The sequence below is a fragment of the Leptomonas pyrrhocoris genome (assembly GCF_001293395.1).
Source record: "Leptomonas pyrrhocoris isolate H10 chromosome Unknown, whole genome shotgun sequence".
In the NCBI taxonomy this organism is placed as follows: Eukaryota; Euglenozoa; class Kinetoplastea; order Trypanosomatida; family Trypanosomatidae; genus Leptomonas; species Leptomonas pyrrhocoris.
Window position 1 is genome coordinate 22,740 of NW_015438368.1, and position 19,602 is coordinate 42,341.

At 54.8% G+C, this 19,602-nt stretch overlaps 8 protein-coding genes across 12 annotated transcripts; all 8 read left to right on the forward strand.

The window, feature by feature from the left end:
• Positions 1 to 1,924: 1,924 nt before the first annotated feature.
• ABB37_05832 (hypothetical protein) lies at positions 1,925 to 2,470 on the forward strand (the record flags this gene model as incomplete). 2 transcript variants are annotated; one of them, XM_015804001.1, is made up of 1 exon in its annotated part: positions 1,925 to 2,470. In XM_015804001.1, the coding sequence occupies exon 1, from the start codon at positions 2,102 to 2,104 to the stop codon at positions 2,468 to 2,470; it is 369 nt and encodes a 122-aa protein (XP_015657135.1). In that variant the 5' UTR covers positions 1,925 to 2,101. The 2 variants fall into 2 exon arrangements, with proteins under 2 accessions (XP_015657135.1, XP_015657136.1); XM_015804002.1 differs by having other exon boundaries at positions 1,959 to 2,470.
• Positions 2,471 to 3,691: 1,221 nt separating this feature from the next.
• Positions 3,692 to 4,951, forward strand: ABB37_05833 (hypothetical protein; the record flags this gene model as incomplete). Its single annotated transcript, XM_015804003.1, has 1 exon — positions 3,692 to 4,951. The coding sequence occupies exon 1, from the start codon at positions 4,037 to 4,039 to the stop codon at positions 4,949 to 4,951; it is 915 nt and encodes a 304-aa protein (XP_015657137.1). The 5' UTR covers positions 3,692 to 4,036.
• Positions 4,952 to 6,264: 1,313 nt separating this feature from the next.
• ABB37_05834 (hypothetical protein) lies at positions 6,265 to 6,636 on the forward strand (the record flags this gene model as incomplete). The annotated part of the gene is made up of 1 exon (XM_015804004.1): positions 6,265 to 6,636. The coding sequence occupies one exon, from the start codon at positions 6,265 to 6,267 to the stop codon at positions 6,634 to 6,636; it is 372 nt and encodes a 123-aa protein (XP_015657138.1).
• Positions 6,637 to 7,409: 773 nt separating this feature from the next.
• Positions 7,410 to 10,513, forward strand: ABB37_05835 (hypothetical protein; the record flags this gene model as incomplete). Of its 2 annotated transcripts, none has more annotated exons than XM_015804005.1 (1): positions 7,410 to 10,513. In XM_015804005.1, exon 1 carries the CDS (start codon positions 8,495 to 8,497, stop codon positions 10,511 to 10,513), a length of 2,019 nt encoding a protein of 672 aa, XP_015657139.1. In that variant the 5' UTR covers positions 7,410 to 8,494. The 2 variants fall into 2 exon arrangements, with proteins under 2 accessions (XP_015657139.1, XP_015657140.1); XM_015804006.1 differs by having other exon boundaries at positions 8,179 to 10,513.
• A 1,364-nt stretch (positions 10,514 to 11,877) lies between these two features.
• Positions 11,878 to 12,246, forward strand: ABB37_05836 (hypothetical protein; the record flags this gene model as incomplete). The annotated part of the gene is made up of 1 exon (XM_015804007.1): positions 11,878 to 12,246. One exon carries the CDS (start codon positions 11,878 to 11,880, stop codon positions 12,244 to 12,246), a length of 369 nt encoding a protein of 122 aa, XP_015657141.1.
• Positions 12,247 to 13,065: 819 nt separating this feature from the next.
• On the forward strand, positions 13,066 to 14,295 carry ABB37_05837 (hypothetical protein; the record flags this gene model as incomplete). Of its 2 annotated transcripts, none has more annotated exons than XM_015804008.1 (1): positions 13,066 to 14,295. In XM_015804008.1, the coding sequence occupies exon 1, from the start codon at positions 13,579 to 13,581 to the stop codon at positions 14,293 to 14,295; it is 717 nt and encodes a 238-aa protein (XP_015657142.1). In that variant the 5' UTR covers positions 13,066 to 13,578. The 2 variants fall into 2 exon arrangements, with proteins under 2 accessions (XP_015657142.1, XP_015657143.1); XM_015804009.1 differs by having other exon boundaries at positions 13,094 to 14,295.
• A 1,151-nt stretch (positions 14,296 to 15,446) lies between these two features.
• ABB37_05838 (putative mitochondrial 3,2-trans-enoyl-CoA isomerase, mitochondrial precursor) lies at positions 15,447 to 16,562 on the forward strand (the record flags this gene model as incomplete). Its single annotated transcript, XM_015804010.1, has 1 exon — positions 15,447 to 16,562. Exon 1 carries the CDS (start codon positions 15,501 to 15,503, stop codon positions 16,560 to 16,562), a length of 1,062 nt encoding a protein of 353 aa, XP_015657144.1. The 5' UTR covers positions 15,447 to 15,500.
• Positions 16,563 to 17,385: 823 nt separating this feature from the next.
• Positions 17,386 to 17,989, forward strand: ABB37_05839 (hypothetical protein; the record flags this gene model as incomplete). 2 transcript variants are annotated; one of them, XM_015804011.1, is made up of 1 exon in its annotated part: positions 17,386 to 17,989. In XM_015804011.1, exon 1 carries the CDS (start codon positions 17,468 to 17,470, stop codon positions 17,987 to 17,989), a length of 522 nt encoding a protein of 173 aa, XP_015657145.1. In that variant the 5' UTR covers positions 17,386 to 17,467. The 2 variants fall into 2 exon arrangements, with proteins under 2 accessions (XP_015657145.1, XP_015657146.1); XM_015804012.1 differs by having other exon boundaries at positions 17,411 to 17,989.
• Between the last annotated feature and the right edge of the window lie 1,613 nt (positions 17,990 to 19,602).

Sequence of the window (19,602 nt, forward strand, 5' to 3'; positions counted from 1 at the left end):
CAGCACGCCGTGAGAGCGACACTTGACAGCAGCCAGCTCTTCAGGAGCCACCACTGCGGCCTTGTAGGTAAGGCCGAGTGCTGCCTTTGATGGAGCGTGACTGCCGCACTTCATGTCGAAATGCGTCTACACCTCGCCACTAACAACAACTGTCCTTCTACTTTTTCACGTTCACTGTTATTTTCTTCTTTTTCGCTTCTTCATCTACTCAAGTTCTATAGATATATAGATATATGTAGGTGCGTGTGTGCGAACGGTTTGACTTCCTTCCTCCTGTGCGCGGTTTCCCGTCGCCGAAGCGCTCACGGGATCGATGTGCGAGAGTGGCGTGTTGCGTGCACTGCTGCTGTGAGGCGGGGATGCGGATGCGCGCACGCCTTCATCCTTTGAAGAACCGAGATATGACTGCCACGGGGAAAGGCAAAAGCTTTTGTTTCACCACGAAACTCAGCAACGGCCGCGTTTGTGTCAACCGATAGAATCGAGCGCGCGAGAGGGGGGCACAGAACGCGAGCGGTTGTCTAAAGTAACTACGTCTGCAACAGTAATTGTATATAGTTATATATATGCAGCGTTCTCTACTAGTAAAGCTGATGAGCTCACAGGCCTGACTACTTGTTTTAAATCCAATTTCTTTCCCTATTTCGGTGGCTGCTGTCGTGTGTTCCTGCTCTGTGTTTTTTTTTTCTGTCTCCTCGCGCTCCACGTACCCATACCACAATATCTCCTGCAATCCGTGCAACGTCATTGCCGGCGAAGTATTGTCGGGGGTAGTTACGGTAGACTGCTGCGCACGCAGCTGCGTTGTGTTCTCTCCCTCGTCTCCTTTCTCGCACTCTGTTAGCTTTTTCCCCTGACGAGGTGCAAGCGTGTGTCTGCTCCGTCGGGCTGTCCTGCACCTCGTCAAGTAAATGGCGCATCTGCCGGTGTGCGCGTCGTTGCAACAGAGTATTTCAGCGCTTGTCACAGATTAGAACACACTGCGGCACACGCCGACTCGCCACTTCAAAACGTTTTCAGCTTCGTAGGGGCGCTTTATTACTATAATTAATCTACTTGGTGAACCAGAGATAATTCCTATAGTTCAACTTTGTAATTGGGGTGAGCACCTCTGGTGCTCAGATGACGACAGCAACAGCGTGGTTGCTTCAGCCCCTTCTCTTCTAATGTGACTGAGTCTGGTGTTAAAAGCTCTATTTTTCTAGCTCTCTTCCCGGGTTTTGACTCGTGACTCTAACGCAAAAGCTCTTTGAAACCGTGGTGCCAAAGACAGCCCGTGGCGAGCAGATTGCGTGCTGTTGTTGTTTAGAATGGCTTCGAGTGACACGGCCCATTTTCTTTTCTTTCTGCCGTTGCTGCGGCGCACACGCCTCAACAGCCGCACCGGTGCTTCGTCTTTGCCTCCGTTGTGTCTCACGACCGAGCATTATTTACCTTTCCTTTACTATTGTTGGTTTTTTTCCACGTATTGAACGTTCTACGCACGCGTGAAAGTCTCTTTGGAGTGTATTTCCTCCTGGGGCACAAGCCGTCATTACGGCGTGGTGTGCGCTGCACGTGCACCGTTGCCGGTCGCCGTGTCTGGTGCGTGAGCAAAGGGCGGACCGTGGAGTGCGGGTGCTCCGACTTCCGTCCTTTCATTGCCAAGCACCGCCCAAGCGCAGCTGCTATCCTTTTCCTGCCTGCGTGCCAACGCACGTCTTTCATCGTTAGCGGAAACGCTTTGCATCTCTTTGTCCGCTGACGGGCTTGCAGGAACGCTGCAATGTTGTGTTGCGCAACCACCACCCGTCGTCCTTGCGTTGTGCCCCTTCCCCCTCTTTTCCTCGTCGGTTCGCCGCTCTCTCGCTTGTTTCCTTCGTTCCCACCCCCACCCGCTCCCGCTTCTACTGCGCGCAAACGCTTCTATGTGGCACGAGCACAAAGTCTCCTGTCAGAATGAACGCTCTTTCTCTCCAAGCACCACCTCACGCACCCCGTAAAGCTTGGTGATTCGCCTCACAGCGAAGTGCTGTGCGGCCTGTTTGCCTGCCCCAGGTCGCCCGCTTCGGTCTTCTATTTCTGAACTTTTCCGTTCGCGGGCAGCTACTGCTTTCCTTGCATGTCTGTCTTCGCCGAGTGGCACTGCAAACGCGCCCGCTTTCTGCCCCTTTATGGACTCTTGCCCCCTCACGTTGCTGCTCGAAGGGCCCTTCTTTCTCCTCTCCGTATTTGCCTCCCCCCCCCCCTCCCGTTGGCGAGAGGTGTAGGGCAAGCTTTGTCCCGCCGTGCTCTCGTAATGGCACCGCCAGCAGCCAGCCCATGCGTCGTGTGCGCACTCGCCGGCTATCTTTTCCGTCCTGCCGCTGGCGTCACTGCTCTGTCCGGACCTCTCCGCACGTTCCGGCCTCCCGCGACCTACGCACGCTCGTCGCACTTCTCGAGCAGCCATGTGCACTCAGTTGTCGGCGCCGGCTTGCCACTGCTGTAACGGGTCCTGAGTCCCGCTGCGTCGGCGACAACTACTGCGCGTGGCCGGGAGTTAAACGGGGGTGAGCCTAGCCGAGTGCCGCCTTCGTACAGAGAGCGCGGCAGGCCTCCCGCGAGAGCCACGGACGACTCCGCCGGCTGACATCTCACATGTTGATCGGCGACGCTCTCACCGGATCCCTGCCCGAGGCGTGGGGCTCTGTGGGCGCGATGAAAGCGTTGCTGTCGATGGTGCTGTCGCTGTCGGCTTCCTCTGGCGCGCCTCCATCCTCGCGGGCTCCCCTGTGATCGCACGAGATGGTCATCTCCGTGAACACCACGTTGAAGGCGCCGCTTCCTCCCGCATAAAGAGAATCCGGCGGTGATGCATGCATCTGATGTCCCAGGTAAACGACTGTGCGGGTGTCTCCCACGCGAGCGGTGTTCGAAGCGAGCCCGTGCATCTCTTGCCGAGGCTGTTGTGTCCGCTTACAGCTGTAGCTCGGCAGCGTTTCTTTCCGTGTTCCCTGTGGCAGGTCGGGGGCACAGCGGGATCTCAGCTTAATGACAAACGTGTTTCTGTATCCGCACCTCTGCAGCTTTCTGCAAGCACGTCCTCGCCGCTAACGGGCTAGTCGCTGAATGGAGAAGTGCTCTTCTACGGTGGAAGAGCAAAGGACGGTGGCGACAGCAGCGGTGGTCATCTTGCCAGGAGCGCGGTCCCTTCTCTTTTTTGGATGCCCGCACTATCCTTTTTCATGTACATCTGCTAGTGTTTTCTCTTTTTTGTATGGATGCAACTGCTCTGCGAGGAGGACTGCTGTGAGAGCCGGACTTCCTACAGGGCCATCTGTTTGCTCTGCCCAGGTGTTTTTCCCTCCTTGAGACCTGCGTGGTGCTCAACTCGCTCTAAAGCACCAACGGAGCCGTGTGCGCACAACGGCAAGCACGAAGGATTGAAGTGGCGTTGATTCTGCTGGGTGTTGCGCTGAAGGCGAGCCTTTTTTTACTTACAGGATGTCTTTCCTTTGTCCCACTCGTACACGTGGATTGTGCGCTCACATGCTTGACGAGCGCGTGCCCATTACTCGTAAGCGTTGCCGCCCTGCGCTGCGCTCCTCTATGAATTGCCTTCACTCCGTTGTCAACGCCGTTCCTCCCTCACGCTGCGCTTCTTGTCGATGGCGCTGCAACACACCATTGGTTGCCACCGCTAACCCCAAACACCATGTGGCCACTGCGTAGAAACACAAGCTAACCCTTTTCTAACAGTAATCTTCTTTTGTTATCATTGTATTTTGAGTGCTGGAGTATCACAAGTGTTTTTTCTCGTTGTCCTGCTAGCACGCACGCCATTTGAGCCCTCCCTCCGATTTCTCGCTGAGACCCCATTTGCACAACCAGCGCTGGTCCACGGTGCGAAGCTCCCACGGTTTCTACCGAGTTCGTGAGTTAAAGGCCGTCGAAAGAGGTTTCTTCAGTTCCCTGTGCACTGCGTTTCTCCTCTCTTTCTGTTCTCCGCACCGCTTTAAGTGCTGCTTTCCCGTCGCCCCTGTCTACCCTCTCAACAGACCAACCGAACAGCAGCATGAGCCGTTTTTGCTCTACTCCGCAGCCGTGGAATGCGCTCGCCCTCGGCGCTCTTCTCCTCTGCTGTGTTATCAGCCCTCACCTAGCGATCGCCGCGGACGGCAGTACGGCGCCTGCACCCACGCCGGAGTCGGAAACGATGAAGTTCCTGCAGGCCCTCGCGACGACGGTGCCGGATATGCGGAACAGCCAGGACGAGGACTACTGCGGATGGAACTTCGTGCAGTGCAGTGCCGACAACACGGTGACGGTGAAGCTGACGGCGTCGCAGATGACGCAGGTGTCGAGTATGCCGGATCTGCCCGGCGATGTCGTCGGCTCTCTGGTGACGGTGACGTGGGCCGAGGGCCTCAGGCTCTACGACAAATTAACCGGGACGTTGCCACCGAGCTGGGGACGGCTGACGCAGATGCAGACGCTCGAGCTCGCGACCAACGCGCTAAACGGCACTCTGCCCGCGGAGTGGAGCACGATGACGCAGACTACGGAGATGAACCTGGCCGACAACCAACTGCTGGGCACTCTGCCCGCGGAATGGAGCGCGATGACGCAAGTTTCGCAGATGATGCTGCTGAACAACAGCTTCTGCGGCTGTGTGCCGACAGAGTGGACTGGTGTGTTGAGGCCCATCGTGGACGACAACGTGAGCGGAGATGCCTGTGCGACGACGAATGCCTGTCACAAAGCGTCGAGCAGCAGTTCTGGCGAGCCAACATGCTTTGTGGTAAATTGCGTGCGGTGCGCACCGGGCAACAGCATGAAATGCAGCGTGTGCGACAGCAGTTACATGCTGACGGATGACTCTCAATGCGCCCCTTACTGTGATGCGGCGTACTGGCTGAGCCTGGGCAGCCCAAATGGGTGGTTAATGCTGGCACTGCTCTGCGCATCTGTGCTGTGGAACCTGATCTAGCTGGCGTGCTCGCTCTCCATATTTCCACGAAGGACGATGTGAATAGACCGCCGAGATGTTCCTTTCTTTAGAATCCTTTTAATACCTTTATTATTTCTTTAACTATGTAATAGCTGCTTCTCCATTCGTCCTGCGGCCTTGCGGCACCTTTGCCTGCGCAACAGCGGACAGCCTTTTTCACGCCGACACCCGAGGAGTCACAACGGAGGGTGACGAGAAGGCGCAGTTTCCACGGAAACAAAAAGGTCCGCAGCTTTATTTCACTTGTACAAACGTAAACGTGCAGCACGTCGCTCGCGCGCTTGTGTGTGTGCGTGTGCGACTCTGTGTGGTCCTGTAGTTGTGCGATGAAGCCGTGACTCACGCCGCTGCGCAGGAGAAGCGTTGCTTTCGATAAGCTTGCAGCGCGAGGGGGATGACGTGCTCGGTGAATCCCTCTCCACAGGAGCACCACACACCCCAGCAGTGGGTCATGGGAGAGAAACGAGCGAGTTCAGCTGCACCTTTTCTTTTTCTTCTCGTTTAGCGAAAGCGAAGGGTCCTGGTCTTAGTCGTTGTGGTGACAGGTGAGGTGTGGCCGGATGGAGATGGCTGGAATGGCCCATCATCTTTCTGAGTGAGCCGCGTGCGTGGCAGCAGCAAGCGCGCAGCGGAGGAGAACGGTAACACAAAACGCTTTCTTTTTTTTGCACATATGTAAGTTTTCTTTATATACGGAACTTAAAGGCACCCCACACTCCCTCAGCTGTACTTGTTGTTTCATTTCGTTCGTTACTGTTTTGTTTGTGCGCTCGAATGCGCGCACTTCTCAATAAAGGAAACTCAGATATTATCATTTGTTTGTTTTCGCAACCCGCTTCGGCTTCAACGAAACGTAATGCGTGCCTCCACAAAAGCAGAAGTCCGTGTGGTATGATTAGCCCTCCTGCCATCTGTGTACCCTGCGGGTGGTGGAGGAGCGGCTGACGATCCCAAAATGCTTGCACTTTGCGGCTGTGGTGCTCGCAGCAACGCCAGAATCTTTTTCTCTTTTTTGTTACACGGACCTTACTCGTGTTCCCAGCTTTACCATGGGGATGCCCTCACCAAATGAACTGGGTGTGCAATCAACGGGCCCGCTCTGCACGTAACGGCGTTTGGGCGTGACTTCAATAATCAAGTGCGGCAGGCCACCAAGTACAGAAGGTTGGGGAGCTCAGCGTGGGCGCCAGGGGTTCCTGCCTACGCGAGAGTATCGGTGTGAGCCCAGAAGGGTGGCACGCTGCATTTCTCAAACGCTGTACTACGGAGCTGCTTGCCGGCTCACCTGAAAGATGTTTCTACTTGCGTTTCTAGGGCAACTTTTCGCACCGCCACGTACGGTCCTTTTTTTTTGCGTTGTTCTCATTTTCCCAATCTCTTTGCATGTAGTTAACGACGGTAGTGCGATGATGCGGTGCGTGGAACACACTTTTTTTTTGTTTTGTACTGCGCAGTGTGAGTGTCTGCACCGGGCCACGTCTGGTCGTGCTCTCGAGTGCTGTAGGGCTTCACAAACTACGCGGTCATTTCTTCCTTGCCTCCCTTCTCCGCGGTACTCTGCCCGACGTCGGAGAGCTACCGCGAATGGATTCCTCACTTCTCCTTTCATCTCCGAGCGGTTTCTTTTCTGCGTGGTGCGAGCGATGGAGCCGAGCGCGTTTTAAATGACGGAGTGGCGGTGGGGTGATCCGAAGTCGCTGTCCGTGAAGCTGCGCAGCAAGGGAACTGCTGCGTGTACACGCACGCACGGCCACCTCCACAATTGAATCAAACGCTATTTAACCTAGTACGAGCGTGTCAAGACGCGCGGGTGTATCGCGAGGTATTCATGCCTCTAACTGGGATAAGTACGCAAGCGGGGAAGCCGCACATGGGAGGGGCCGATGCTGCCAGGCGCTGCTTTCCGGCTCTGTCTAACGGCGTCGACGGCGAGCGCATCACCTGTGTGTTTGTTGTGTTTCTCCGGTCGCCCCTCTTTCTCTTCGCTCCCCTGAATCCTCCAGCACCGTTCTCCCAATTTTCCTCTTCTGTGCTCACCGCTTATCTGTACACCGAAGGCCGCAAGAAGTCGAAAATAGAAAGAGCGGATGATGCGACGCGGTGGCATTTTGCCGCTGTTATTTGCTGATCAATTGCCTTCGTATACGGAGCAAGCGTTTGGGGAAATAATGTGTTAGGTTTAAAGTGGTGAGACTCTCCTGCATTGAAAGAAGTGGTCTTGTCACTATGCGTTTGACATCCATCACGGCAGGTGACCGTCAACCTCTATGTTCCCATCCGCATCTCTTACAGTGTTCGTAAGACGCCTCGCAGCATTAGCTTACACACGTGTGCTTGTATGTGTATGCATGTGTGTGTGACTGTCGCTCACTTCTCCTCCCTTTTTCCTTCTCTCAACACTCTCCTCTCTCCGCTGCCGGGTCTCTGCCTCCTTGACAGCGTCATCTGAAGTCTTGAAGTAATGCGATGGTGCCCTAAACGACGGACAAAGAACTGAAAAGTGCCAGAATGCGCGCGTTTCATGGTGTCTGGCAGGGCAACCTTTCAGCATCGCGGTACCGTCCTCGTGTCACGTCCCTTCTCTCCATAGGGTCTTCGGTGTCATAGCCGTCGAAGAGACCGGGGTGTCTGGCTGGCTGAGGGGAGATATGTGTGTGCTTGCGCCTGCGTGACGGCTGAAGCGGAGCTGTTTGAGGAGGTTCAGCTCCCTTTCTGTAGCTTTCTTTTTACCTCCATAGGAACTCTGCGCGACTGCTGCACGGTGTGGATTCCCTACGAGGCGCGTGTTGGTGCTTCAAACGCCGTGGCTTTTCGCACACGTCTGCTTTCTCTAGTAGTGAACGAATCGTACTGAGTTCTCTCGTTGTTCTATGTGAGTCTTTCTGCATTCGATTGCTGCAGCTGCTGAGAGTGTTGTACTGCGACGTAAACAAAGCAGGCGCGTCGCTGTTGCTTCGAGGGGAACATGGGAGGTTTGCCCTCTCTCCACATGACAAAGTCCACCCCAGCGTGTACACGGTGCGTTGATGTGTTTTTCTTCTTTTTTGCTTGGTGTGCCGTGCAGTCAACTCGTAGACGGTTCGAGTCCTCCGGCGCACGAAAGCAACTATCTGGTCCTGCCGAACAGCACGCTCAGCCCCTCTTCATGTTTCTCCTCGTTACCACTACTCCCACCACTCTTACCGCTTCTCTTATTTCTGTTTGGTAGTGCCATTAAACGCTCAACGTCTCGCACATTTCTTAACTTTACGCGCTTTGGTGAGAAGTCTATTATAAGCATCACCACCTGCTGCCTTCTTGATTAGCTCACCGCTTGTATCAAGTCTGTTCCCCTCATCTTTCTCGACTCTCTCAGTGCGAGATATATATTCGATTGCACCCGAGAAAACGAGAAGGAAGGAAGGAAGAAAACAGCAGTGAAAGCACAACGCCAAGCTCGTACCTTAACTTTTCCTAAATTCCTCTGTTTCTCTTCGTTGCACCTCTTTTTCATAAAGTAAAACGAAAAGGGTTGTACGAACAATGCCGCTCGTGATCAATGAGCTGTTCCGCTTCCGGATGCTGATGGCAGGTGTGTTCGCTGGCCTCGCCATGAGCTCCACATACGGCTTCAGCATCTTTACTAATCACATGAAGTCGCAATACGGCTTCAACCAAGCGGATATCACCACCATCAGCACCGTGGGTAACTGCTGTGGGTACCTCGTGTTCTTCGCCGGTATTCTGTTCGATTACACCGGTCCGAAGGTGCTTTTTGTCGTTTCGGGAGTATTGGGCTTCCTTGGCTACGTACTCTTTGGTTTGGCTTTTGATGGCAAGATCACGAGCAACAGCAAGGAGGTGGCGCTGATCCAGTTCTGCATCTTCAACGCCATTCTCTACTTCGGCTGCCCTTCCATGGACGTGGCTACGCTGATGCCGCTCATGGCGAACTTCCCCTTGGAGCGCGGCTACATGGTCATCATCGAGAAAACCTTCTCCGGCCTTGGCACCTCGGTATTGATGGTGTACTTCAACGGGTGGTTTGCGAACACGACGGACCCGCTCAAGAGTCACTTCTCCGGCTACGCGTACTTTGTTGGTGCGCAGATTCTCTTGTGCGCGCTGCTCGGCTGCTACTTCATCGATTTGCCTCCGTACATCCCTTGCCAGTACCGCAAGAACCGCCTCACGGAAGAACAGGCTGCGGAGCGGCAGAGGACGCTGACCGTTTATAATTCTCAGCACGCCCCGCTGCGCCGGCTGTACATCGGCTGCGCCATCGTCGGTGCGAACCTTGTTTTCCTCACCGTGAACTCCATCGTCACGGGCTACATCCCCACCACGAAGAACGGCTACATCGCCAGCTCGGTGGTAGCGGTGGCGCTGCTCGCCTGCTTTGCGATTATGGCGCTGCCCATCCAAGCGCTGGGTCATTACCCTGTGATTAAGCGTGCGCATCCGCACTTCCCCGGTCTGGGCTACACCGACGATCACGAGGACGATTTTGCAGATATCGACGCCATGGTGGCCATGGAGGCGGTGGCGGCGGCAGAGAAACTGGAGGAGGACAGCGCCAACGCCATGCCACAGCAGCCGGTAGAGGGAATGGAGGTGCAGGTGGGCAATGCTGCTGGCATGAACTCCGCTGCTGCTGCTGCGCGGTCGCCTGCGGAGAACACCCTCGCCGAGGCTCAGCACGGCAACAATGGTGCTGCGGTCGGTGATTGCGAACCTGTAAAGAAGGCGCCGAAGCCGCCGGTGAACAGCGCCGTCGGCAATCCGCAGTACACCTCCACTTTCTGGCACAACCTTCTCACAATTGATATCTGGCTTTTCTGGATCAGCTTCTTTGGCGTGTGGGGCACCGGTACGGTGATGCAGATGAACGCGGCGCAGCTGTACCGCAGTATCAACTACGGTGTCTACGAGCAGTCGAGTGTGACGCTGTACGTCGCACTTATCGGCGTGGGTAGCGCTATTGGTCGGGTGGTGTCCGGTGTTCTGGATATGTACATGACGATGCGCAAGCGCGACGGCAAGAAGGAGATCCTCATCACGGCCTTCTTCCCGGTCGGCTGCATCCTGTTATCCATCGCTTACCTCTTCTTTGCGGTGATGCCGGCCAACGGTCTCATCCTCCCTTTCCTGGTGGGCGCCATCGGCACCGGCATGGGCTGGGGCCTCGGCGCCCTCTGCGTCCGCACCGTCTACGCCAATGACATCGGCAAGCACTACAACTTCATGTTTTCCTCCGGCTTCGTCTGCACCATCGCCTTGAATCGCTTCATGTTCGGCACCATGTACGACAATGAGGCGAGGCGGCTCAACACGCTGCCCAACTGCAACCAGCCGTCATGCGTGCGCAACCAGATGTTTATTGTGATGGCAGTGAACGCCCTCTCCGCGGTGACCGCCTTTCTCGTGCACCTCCGTTTCAGCCGCTTCGTGGTGCGTGAGCGGGCGAAGCAAGCTCAGGAGATGACGGCTGCGGAGGCCGCCCCTGTGGAGACGCTGCCGGACCGCATGCCCATCGAGGAGAGCTCAGAGACTCATCAGTAGATGCATGGGGAGTGTCCATCGGCTGCTTTTTGTTTTCTCTTCTACCTCCGCGGTTCTCTCCCTTTCCCCTTTCTTTTCCCCTCCTTTGAGCTAAAAATTATCTCCGTTAAAGATGAGGGGGTGCTGGTTGCACAGTGTTTAAAAATATATAACTGCCTTTCTTCTCAAATGCCTTCCCATCCTAAGCTCATCGCGTATCTTAATGAAACGGCAAGTTCTTTTTCCTAATCATTTAAACCAAAACGATTTTAATGTGCAGAGGATAGAAAACCGCAAAAATTCCATCAGCCGCTTTGGCCACCTCCACCCAGAACAACTCGATGACTGATGAGAGAGAGAGAAGGAGACAAGAAGGAAGCGGGGAGGAGAGAACGACACGCCGCCTTTAATTGGTGTGTTTCTGATTTCGAAAAGGCCCTTGCTCTCCTTGTCTTTTCTTCTTGTTTTCTCCCTCACGGCTGTTCGTGAACGGTGCCAAACCGCTGACTCTTCTTTTTGATGATTTGTATTAACTGTCGCGTATACTCCATAGTTTGATTCCTTTTGTTTGTTTCCCACTGAAGACGTGTGGTGTTTTCACCACCTTATTTTTCCTGTTCTCTTTTTTAAGCCTACCCCCTGTTTTCTTTTTCTCTTTGCTATTGAGCGTGCTGTCCCGTACCGCCGCGGACAGCGTAAACGCCTTTTTTAAATGTTATTATCTTCTTCTTGTTCGTTTCCCGTAGCAATGATACGCGTCGTAGATGTATCTTGGTTTCGCTTTGTTCACGGTTTGCTTTCCTCTTCTACCTGTCTTATCGGCCGGCCTGAAACGTTTTTCTCTCTCTCCATAGCCACAGTATATACCTATGGAGAGGGGAGGGGAGGAGAAAAGCGCGTTTTTGTGCTCAAGGGCGATAGAGAAGGAGAACTTAAGCGCACTCGGGTTTCTTTTTGTGTTTTCATTCCTCTCACGAGGAGCCTCAAAAAACTGCGAGCAGTATGTCTATATATTTCTTTCTTTTTATATATCCTTCTTTTTCTTCTCATTTTTCGCTCTCTTCCCTTTTTTTGTTAGTTTGTTTCTTTACTGAAGTGTGTTTATCTGCGTGAGTAGCCCACGGAAGTGGGGCGCGTCGCTTCGTTCTTTCCACTCTTCCGCTCCGTGATGTGTTTTTCGGTCAGCGTATTTTTCTCTTCCAAACGAAAATCTTTTTTCTTTTCGTGGTCTGCACGGGGAAGGGCGGCTCCATACGCGCTGAATTAACGACACATCTCTGAGTTATATGTATATATATGTATATTACGGCATGGAAACTGAAGCCACGACAGCGCAGAAATGATTTTGCTTTCTTTTGTCCCTCCCGCCTTTTAACGTACTGGCGATGCCTCATGAGAACTATCGTTTTCTCGTCGGCAGAGAAGGAAAAATATATAAAAATATTTCTGGGTTGTTGTTTTTTAGCATCCTTTTGTTTTGGTGTTGTGGTTTTTTAACCTCACCTGCGTGGGCGTACGCTGACAACGCTCTCTCCCGGCGTGGTTCATTTCCGTTTTGTCTCTTTGGTATCTGGAGAAGCGTTGTTCTTTTCTCTTTCCGCGTGACTCTCTGTGCAGCAGTGCTTTCGCTCGTCCGTACCCATTCAACTTACCTTTTTCCGCAGCGATCCACCCAATTTCTGAAACTGAAAATGAAGGAGAAGGTGCGCGTGTTGCGGAGAACCGCACCTTTTGTGAGCGAAACAGATTGGTGAATTTCTTTCTTTCTGTTCTCAAGTCCCCACGACGCCCCGGTGGGCGGCGGTGCCCTCTGTTTCTCCCACGCCATCTGCACTACTGGATCATGGACGTGAGCACTGATGCACAGCCGATCCGAAAATCTTATTTAGCATCGTATTTTTTGTTTTAACTCCATCTATCTATTTATATATATCCCCCAAAAGAAGAAGCAAGTAACGTGCGTGCTGTTTCCGCGCACTGCACGGTGTGGTAGCAGGCAACGTTTTCTTCTCTCTCGCCCTCCCTCCCTCTTTCTCGCCGTTTGACGCGAAGCAGCTGTGAGGTTGATCATCACAAAGAATGAGAACGAGTGAAGGGGGGGGCTACGGGGCGGGTGAAGAACGATTGAATATCTATATCCACTCGAGAAGATACTTCTCCTGGCTCTGATCTTCGACGGAAAACGATTGAAACGCTTCTATCCCCCTCCCACGAGCGCCGTTGTGTGTGCGCATGTATCTCTGTCGTATTATTTAGATGCGTTCGTCATCTGGAAGGTGGCGTGCTAGTTCCGCTAGTACCAGCGTGTCGATACGTGTGAGTGCCTCCGGAAGTATTCACGCCTCCAAGTGGGATGAACGCGAGAGCGAGGAAGCCGCACATGGGAGGGGCTGGTGCTGCCAGGCGCTGCTTTCCGTCTCCGTCCAACTGCGTCGACGGCGAGCGCACCACGTGTGTGTTTGTTGTGTCTCTCCGGCCGCCGCTCTTTCTCTTCTCTCCCCTGCATCCCCCGGCACCATCCTCCCTATTCGTCTCCTCTGAGCTCATCTTTCTGTTTTCTGCGTGGCGACGGAAGGCATACCTTCTTCTTTGATCTCCGACAGACATCGCCCGCTTTCATCGTTTTTCACACTTGTCTCACCGTGCCTCAACCGGCACTTCTCTTCTTGGGGTTGGGGTTTTTGCTATCTAGATGGGCAGAATGGCCTGTCTCGTAAAGCAAGACGTCTGCTCCTTCTGTACCCTGAGCTGAAGGACACCACGAGGAAGCTCCGGACGGAACATGGATAGTGAAGCGTCCGTATAATTGCTGGTGGGAGCCGCGACGGAGGCAGAGGCGGAGGCGCCGGCAACGGACGCTGCCACCTCCCTGACCGAGAAATCCGAACCGCCTCACAACTCTCTTGAGTGCGAAGCACCAGAGAGGCGGCGTTGTGGTGGCACGACGTGGGATGCCTGACAGACGCGCAGCTGACGGGGAGGTTCATCGGCTTGGCGGGGGCTGAAGCGGCTTCCACCGACGGTGGTCCCTGCTTGTTTCCGCACAACGGTGCACGCCTGACAAGGAGCGTGGTCGGGGCTGCCGGATGACAATTGTCCCTTTGAGCCCACAAGAAGGGACGATGCAGTGCCACAACGACCAGGTTCGCCAGGAGTGTGTGACCTCGTCAAGGCGACGCCTGCTCGACGGAAGCATCGAGAAGCTCCCGACGCCGCTCTCCCCGCCGTACGCGGCAATTCCTCCCCTCAATCAAGGCGTGCGGGGCATCGTACGCAGGAGCCGGTCTGCAGGGGGAGCGAGCTCCACGATGACGGGTCGCCGCTTAGGAGCCCCCACGCCGCCACCACCACCGATCTTCTGGAGGGGGACCGCTACGCCGCGCCGATCTGCGTCGCTGAGGGTGAACAACTCGCGGCTGGCGACGGGACGCAGACCGACAGCCTCCTTTGCCGGGTGGGCGGCGGGCTCCGGCATCGCACCGCCACACCCACACGCAGCGCCCGATGGAGGTGGGGGAAGCGGACTTGGCCAGCGGTACGGTCGTGGGGACAGCGGAGCGTGGACGAGCGGGGATGGCACTGCCGTAAAGGAAGGGTTGCTGAAGAGCCGCAGCCCCGTAGCGCTCCAGCGTGCGAGCTGCCTTCGCGCCACACCCGTCGACTGCCTTCGGACGGGAGGTGCGGTGCTAGAGGGCGGAAGTGTTGCCGCGTGTGGAGCAAGTAGTGCTGAGCCCCGTCGGATTCCGCGGCGCTACACGCACGCGACGGCCCTGCTGCGACGCGGCGCGCTGCCTTCATTATAGAGTTCACCGGTAAGCGGTATCGAAAAGTGATTTCAACAGACAAAGGGCTCTTTATGTCCTGCTTTTTTTCTCGGGGTTCACCGGATCGCGCGTCTCGTGGAGAAGGCGAACGAACACACTCTGGCTCGCCATCTTACTTGGTGGCACTCTCCCTGTCGGTGGACAAGGACCTGAGGAGAGCCTTAGGAAGGCCTTGGGGGAGCCGTGGCCATCGCTCACCCTGCCCGCGGTCGTTGCGCTGCTCCTCTTGTCAGGAGTGTGACCTATCACGCATCTTTACCGCGCTGTCTGCCTGAGTACTTCTCCATATCCGCTGTAGATCCTCGCCGCAAAAATACTGGTGGAAACGGATACAAGAATTAATGGAAGCCTTGTCGGTATTGCAGGAGTCTAGACCCTTACTAGGAGGTGCCATCCAGCGGTGTAGCGCCGAAGACCGGCTGAGACGAGCTGGAGAAGCCGATTCGGAAAGCGCAAGGCACGGCATACGATACGTGCTTGCAGCCACCGCCGTTTTAGCGCCGGTGGCCGATGGGGTGGACCGGTCACTCTCGGCACAGGCTCTCGCGAACAGATCCATCCGTTTGGAGTTGCACAGGCGCGAAGCCGGCTGGATTCGACCCGCCGTCACGCGAATGGAGTTTACCGTCGCTCGCTCCCCACAACGCTTCGTTGGCTGTTCATGACAACAGACCACCGCCCGGAAATGCCACGACCGGTTGGCAGCTACATCTTTGTTTAAGGAGTGAAGGGTGAAGAATGAGCACGCGCTGCCGGTGCACCGCCTCCCAGGCTCCACAGGCCAACCCAGCACGCGGAACCGACGGCGACTCCCCGGCTGCCGGAGGTGTTGGACCGGTGAGGCGTAAATGCGCCGCTTTGCCGATGAAGAGGTTGCAGGGACGAACGGACATCGCTGACAGCAGCGGTGGGGCGGTCGTGCGGCGGTGGAGCAGGGCAGGCGGTTATCCGCCAATCCTCCAGATAAAAGCTTGAGTGTTGTGAAGTCCCCAGCCGTGCCGTCAGACGGTGATGTCAGGTGTGCGGTTAACTGATGGTATCTTTCTTCGACATCAAGTTCATCACTTCAATTCTCTCTTCCCCTATTAATCCTTCTCTTCTACGGCTATCGGTGATGCCACACTATTCACAGACCGTGTTACGCCGTTTTTCTTTGCTATTCTCCTTCTCACCCCTCAGCAGTCATGCGTCGCGTCTTCTCCACCTCTCTTCTTCGCTGCGTCGGCGCCGCCGGCGTGAGTTCGGCTGTGCTCTACGGCCCGCAGTTCCGCTTCCAGTCGCAGGCGCCGCCAGGTGTGCCGCCGAGCACGCGGGCACCGCCACAGCAGCAGCGACGCGACGGTGGCAGGCCTGCAGGCGGCCCCGACGCGGACCACCAGCACAGCCACGATGCGGAGGCGGACTTCGAGCCGCCGCAGAAGCCCACGGAGGTGCCGAAGTTTGTCAAGATCCACACCAACGAGAAGGGTGTCACCAACGTGCAGCTGGCGCGCGGCCCGGTGAACTCGCTGAGCCTCGAGTACCTGCAGGAGCTGAACCAGTGGCTGCTGTGGCTCGGCAGCAATGACGAGACGAAGGCCGTGATTGTGTCGTCTGCGATACCGACGGTGTTCTCGGCGGGCCTCGATCTGACGGAGGTGCACAACCCGAAGCCGGAGCGCCTGGCTGAGTTCTGGCACAACGAGCAGGAGCTGTGGCTCATCCTGAACTCCTTCCCGAAGCCGATCATCGCGGCCATCACCGGCAACTCGCCGGCTGGCGGGTGCATCATCGCGATGGGCTGCGACTACCGCGTGATGGCGCGTGGACCGAAGGACAGCGCGAGCAACAACCGCCTCTACCGTATCGGCCTGAATGAGGCGAAGCTAGGCCTCGTGGCCCCGCCGTGGGCGATGCCGGCGTATTCCTACCTGCTCGGGTCGCGTAAGGCGGAGCTGATGCTGCAGCTGGGCGAGACACCGACGGCTGATGAGGCGCAGAAGCTGGGGCTGGTGGACGAGGTAGTTGTTGATGAAGAGAAGGCCGTCGAGGCTGCCTATCAGCAGGCGGAGCGCTTCCTCGCCGTGCCGCAGCAGGCGCGCTGGATGGCGCGTGACATGATGCGGCGAGAGTACCTGCAGATGCTGGCCACGGACGAGGAGCGCAGCTACGACAGGGACTTCATTGTGCAGTTTTTCCAGAACCCAGAGGTGCAGAAGAACCTTGGCGACTATATGGAGCGTCTCCGGAGCCGCAGCCGCAAGTGAGGCGACGAGAGGAGGTGCATCCCGCAGTTGACTTCTCAGGACCTGATTGTCAAGAGCGGAAGCTCGCATATTTAATGGCCACTCTGCCGCGTTTGTAACTCCCTTCTCTACTAATTTACTGTTCTCACCATTTCAACTTAGGTATATACTCCCTGGGTGGTGCTAATCCCTTTTTTTGTTTCCTTACTCGTTGACGACCCCGTGTTAGTAGAGCACTCTGTACACATCTATTTAACGGCTGAGCACAACTGTTAAACCGGTGTTGCAGAATTGTTCTCGCTCGTTGTTCGGGTTCATCAGCAGTTTTACATACCGACTGCTGACGGTTTTTCTTTTGTTTCACGAAAGTGGTTTGGCGCTGCTGTATTTCTTCTCTCGAGAATGGCAAGCTGAGGCGGAAGCCAACACTGCGTGCTTCGAGACCATACCCTTGGATGTGGTGAGTTTCTTTACGTAGTGCTCTGACAATGATACGCAGCCTATATGGGAGATACCGCGTCCTCTTACCGCGAGATTTTTTATCCCTGTAAGGAGTCTCGACAAGTATTCAACTTGTCGTACGGATAGGGGATCCGTTGTTTTCCATGATAGCTCTCCTCCACTCCTCGTTGAAGTTACAGCGTTCTCTCTTTAAATTGACAGTCCGTAACGCAGAACTTGGTCTACGGCGTTTGACACCATAGTGTATTTCGTTAGTGCGTTGTTCGATCATCACGTGTGTTGTTTTGCTCGCGGGCAAACCGCTTTAACTGTTCTTATCTTTCCTCCCGCATCCCCTTCTCTTTTACGGTGTTTGTCTCCCTCTCGCTCTCTCCCTCTCTCAAGGGTTGCCGAGCATTGGTTTGCATAGACTCTGCGTGCACACGCACATACCTCCCCCGCCCCTTTCCTTCTCCCCATTCGCCATGACCTCCCATCTCACGACGTCCGTCGACTTCTACCTCCTGCTCGTCCCCGTCTTCTTCGGCTTCGTCCTCGCCTTCGTCGGGGGCCTGGGCATTTATCAGTGCACCACGCTGTCTCGTGTGACCCGCACGTACCGGAAGCGCAATCGCGTGCTAGAGAGTCGCCTCAGCCACAGCCTCGCCTACGGTGGTGCGCGCGACGTCAACGCGGTGTACGACACCTTACGGGATTGGGGCTATGAGGACTTGTGCAGCGCCGCCGCGGAGATTGTGCGAGACGGCAAGGACGACCGCAAGCGTAAGGGCTTCCGTGATGTTCGCAACACTGCCAATGGTGGCAACGAGGACCGTCACGGCGGCAGCTCGCGTCGTGCGTCTCACCGTCAGCCTACGACGGAGCAGCAGCAACAGCAACAGCAGCAGCTCAATAGCGGCTCGCAGTCGCCGTCCTTCATACTGGATGAAGTGAGCATGCTGGATAGCGATGAGGAGGAGTCCAACGAATCCGAAACCTTTTTTTAATTCGGGCGATTATGCCTTACAATGTGTAGTATTTTCTTTTCTCTTTGGATTATCATGCACTTTTCTTTTCTTCTTGTAGAGCTGCATTGGTGCATAGTGAAGTGTAATTGGATCCACTCTTCTTATATATTTTTTCTCTTTGCCATATGTTCTTTACGAAATTGATGTTAAGGAGTGAATGGGACTTTGTTGTCCTACTCTTGTGTTCGCTTTTGCTACTGTTGTTGTTGTTGTTGTTGTTTTCTGTCATACGATACGCACTGCAGCTTATTATACCCCTTCAAGTTCTACAATTGTTCTGAAAGCGTGGGTTCTGATTTTAAGCGTTAAAGAAACGAGACGGTAACTATTCTCTGCTTTGTGCGGACCAAAAAGGGCAACCGGCGAATGCGATGCGAATCCCCTCCGGTTCTGTCGGACTATGTTACCACCACGACGAAAGCGTTGTATTGAACGCTCTGTGTGCTGCTCAAGTGTTACGCCCCTACGTACCGGCCGTGCCACCGCACAGCCGTTTTCTTCTCTCATAGCTCTTCATCTCTTCCCCTCCCCCCCCCCTTCTTCTTATCTTTTCCCCCTTCTTATTTGTGTTGGTACCTTCATTCGTTTACCATTGTGTATCCCACAGAGTGTGCATGGTCATCATCTCCCCGCGCTCATAGGTTTTTCTTTTGTAATATAGTCTTTTCCTGATTTGGTCTTTTTCTCCTTCAGAGCTGTCGTCTTCTTATTCCTCGGCGTTGTAGTATATATATATATTGTAGCACCGCGTCAAAGACGGCCACTGGTGTGAGTGCGGAAGTTGGGAAGGCGCCATCGCTGTCGACAGCTTTCTGCTCCTCTCTCTCTCTCTCTCAACCCATTACACATTAATCCTTCTTTGTTCGCAGGGGTGAAGCGCCGCAAAGAGAGCCGGTCCCCTCTCTCTCTTCCTTGCCGTGCAACGAAGGCGTGCGCTGTTCTCGTTCACTCCTCTAATTCGTGTTCATTTGTGGCATTTTCTCCTTCTTTTGCTTTTTCGTTGTTGTTGGTGTTCTTTTTGTTCGCCCCGGACGGAGCACACGAGCGGATCACCGTAGCTCCAAGTAGCTGTTCTCATTGCACACCAGGCGGTCGAATCCGCTCCTTTTTGTGCTGCCACTGCGCTTCCCTTTTTTCCCCCTCTCTCCTTCTTTTCGTTCTTCCTTGTGGATAGGTCTGCAAACGCCTCCTCATCGTCTTGTACGTTGGTGTTGCCCTTCGTTCCTTCGTGTTGTATGCATTGTCAGGCCGCCACGCATTCATTTCGAGACTTCTGAGGTGCTGACTTTTGTCTCTTTTTGTGCCTTCTCTTCTTCCTGTCTTCGTCGCTGCGAGACCGACGCCATCAAAAAAAAAAAAATAGCCAATTGTAACTCAGAAATCGTTTGCCTTTCTCTTTTCTTTTTTCACTTGAGCCGTTTTCGCTGCTGTTCTAACGTTTGCCGCACTCCTCTTCTTATCGAGCAGCGTCTTAAATACTACCGGCACATCGCTAGACACGTTTTCTTTTCTCTTTTTACCCCCGTTGTTTTCCTCTCTCTCTCCCTGTGCCAGCGTCTAGCAGCACAAGCGTGCATTGTTCTTTGAGCTCT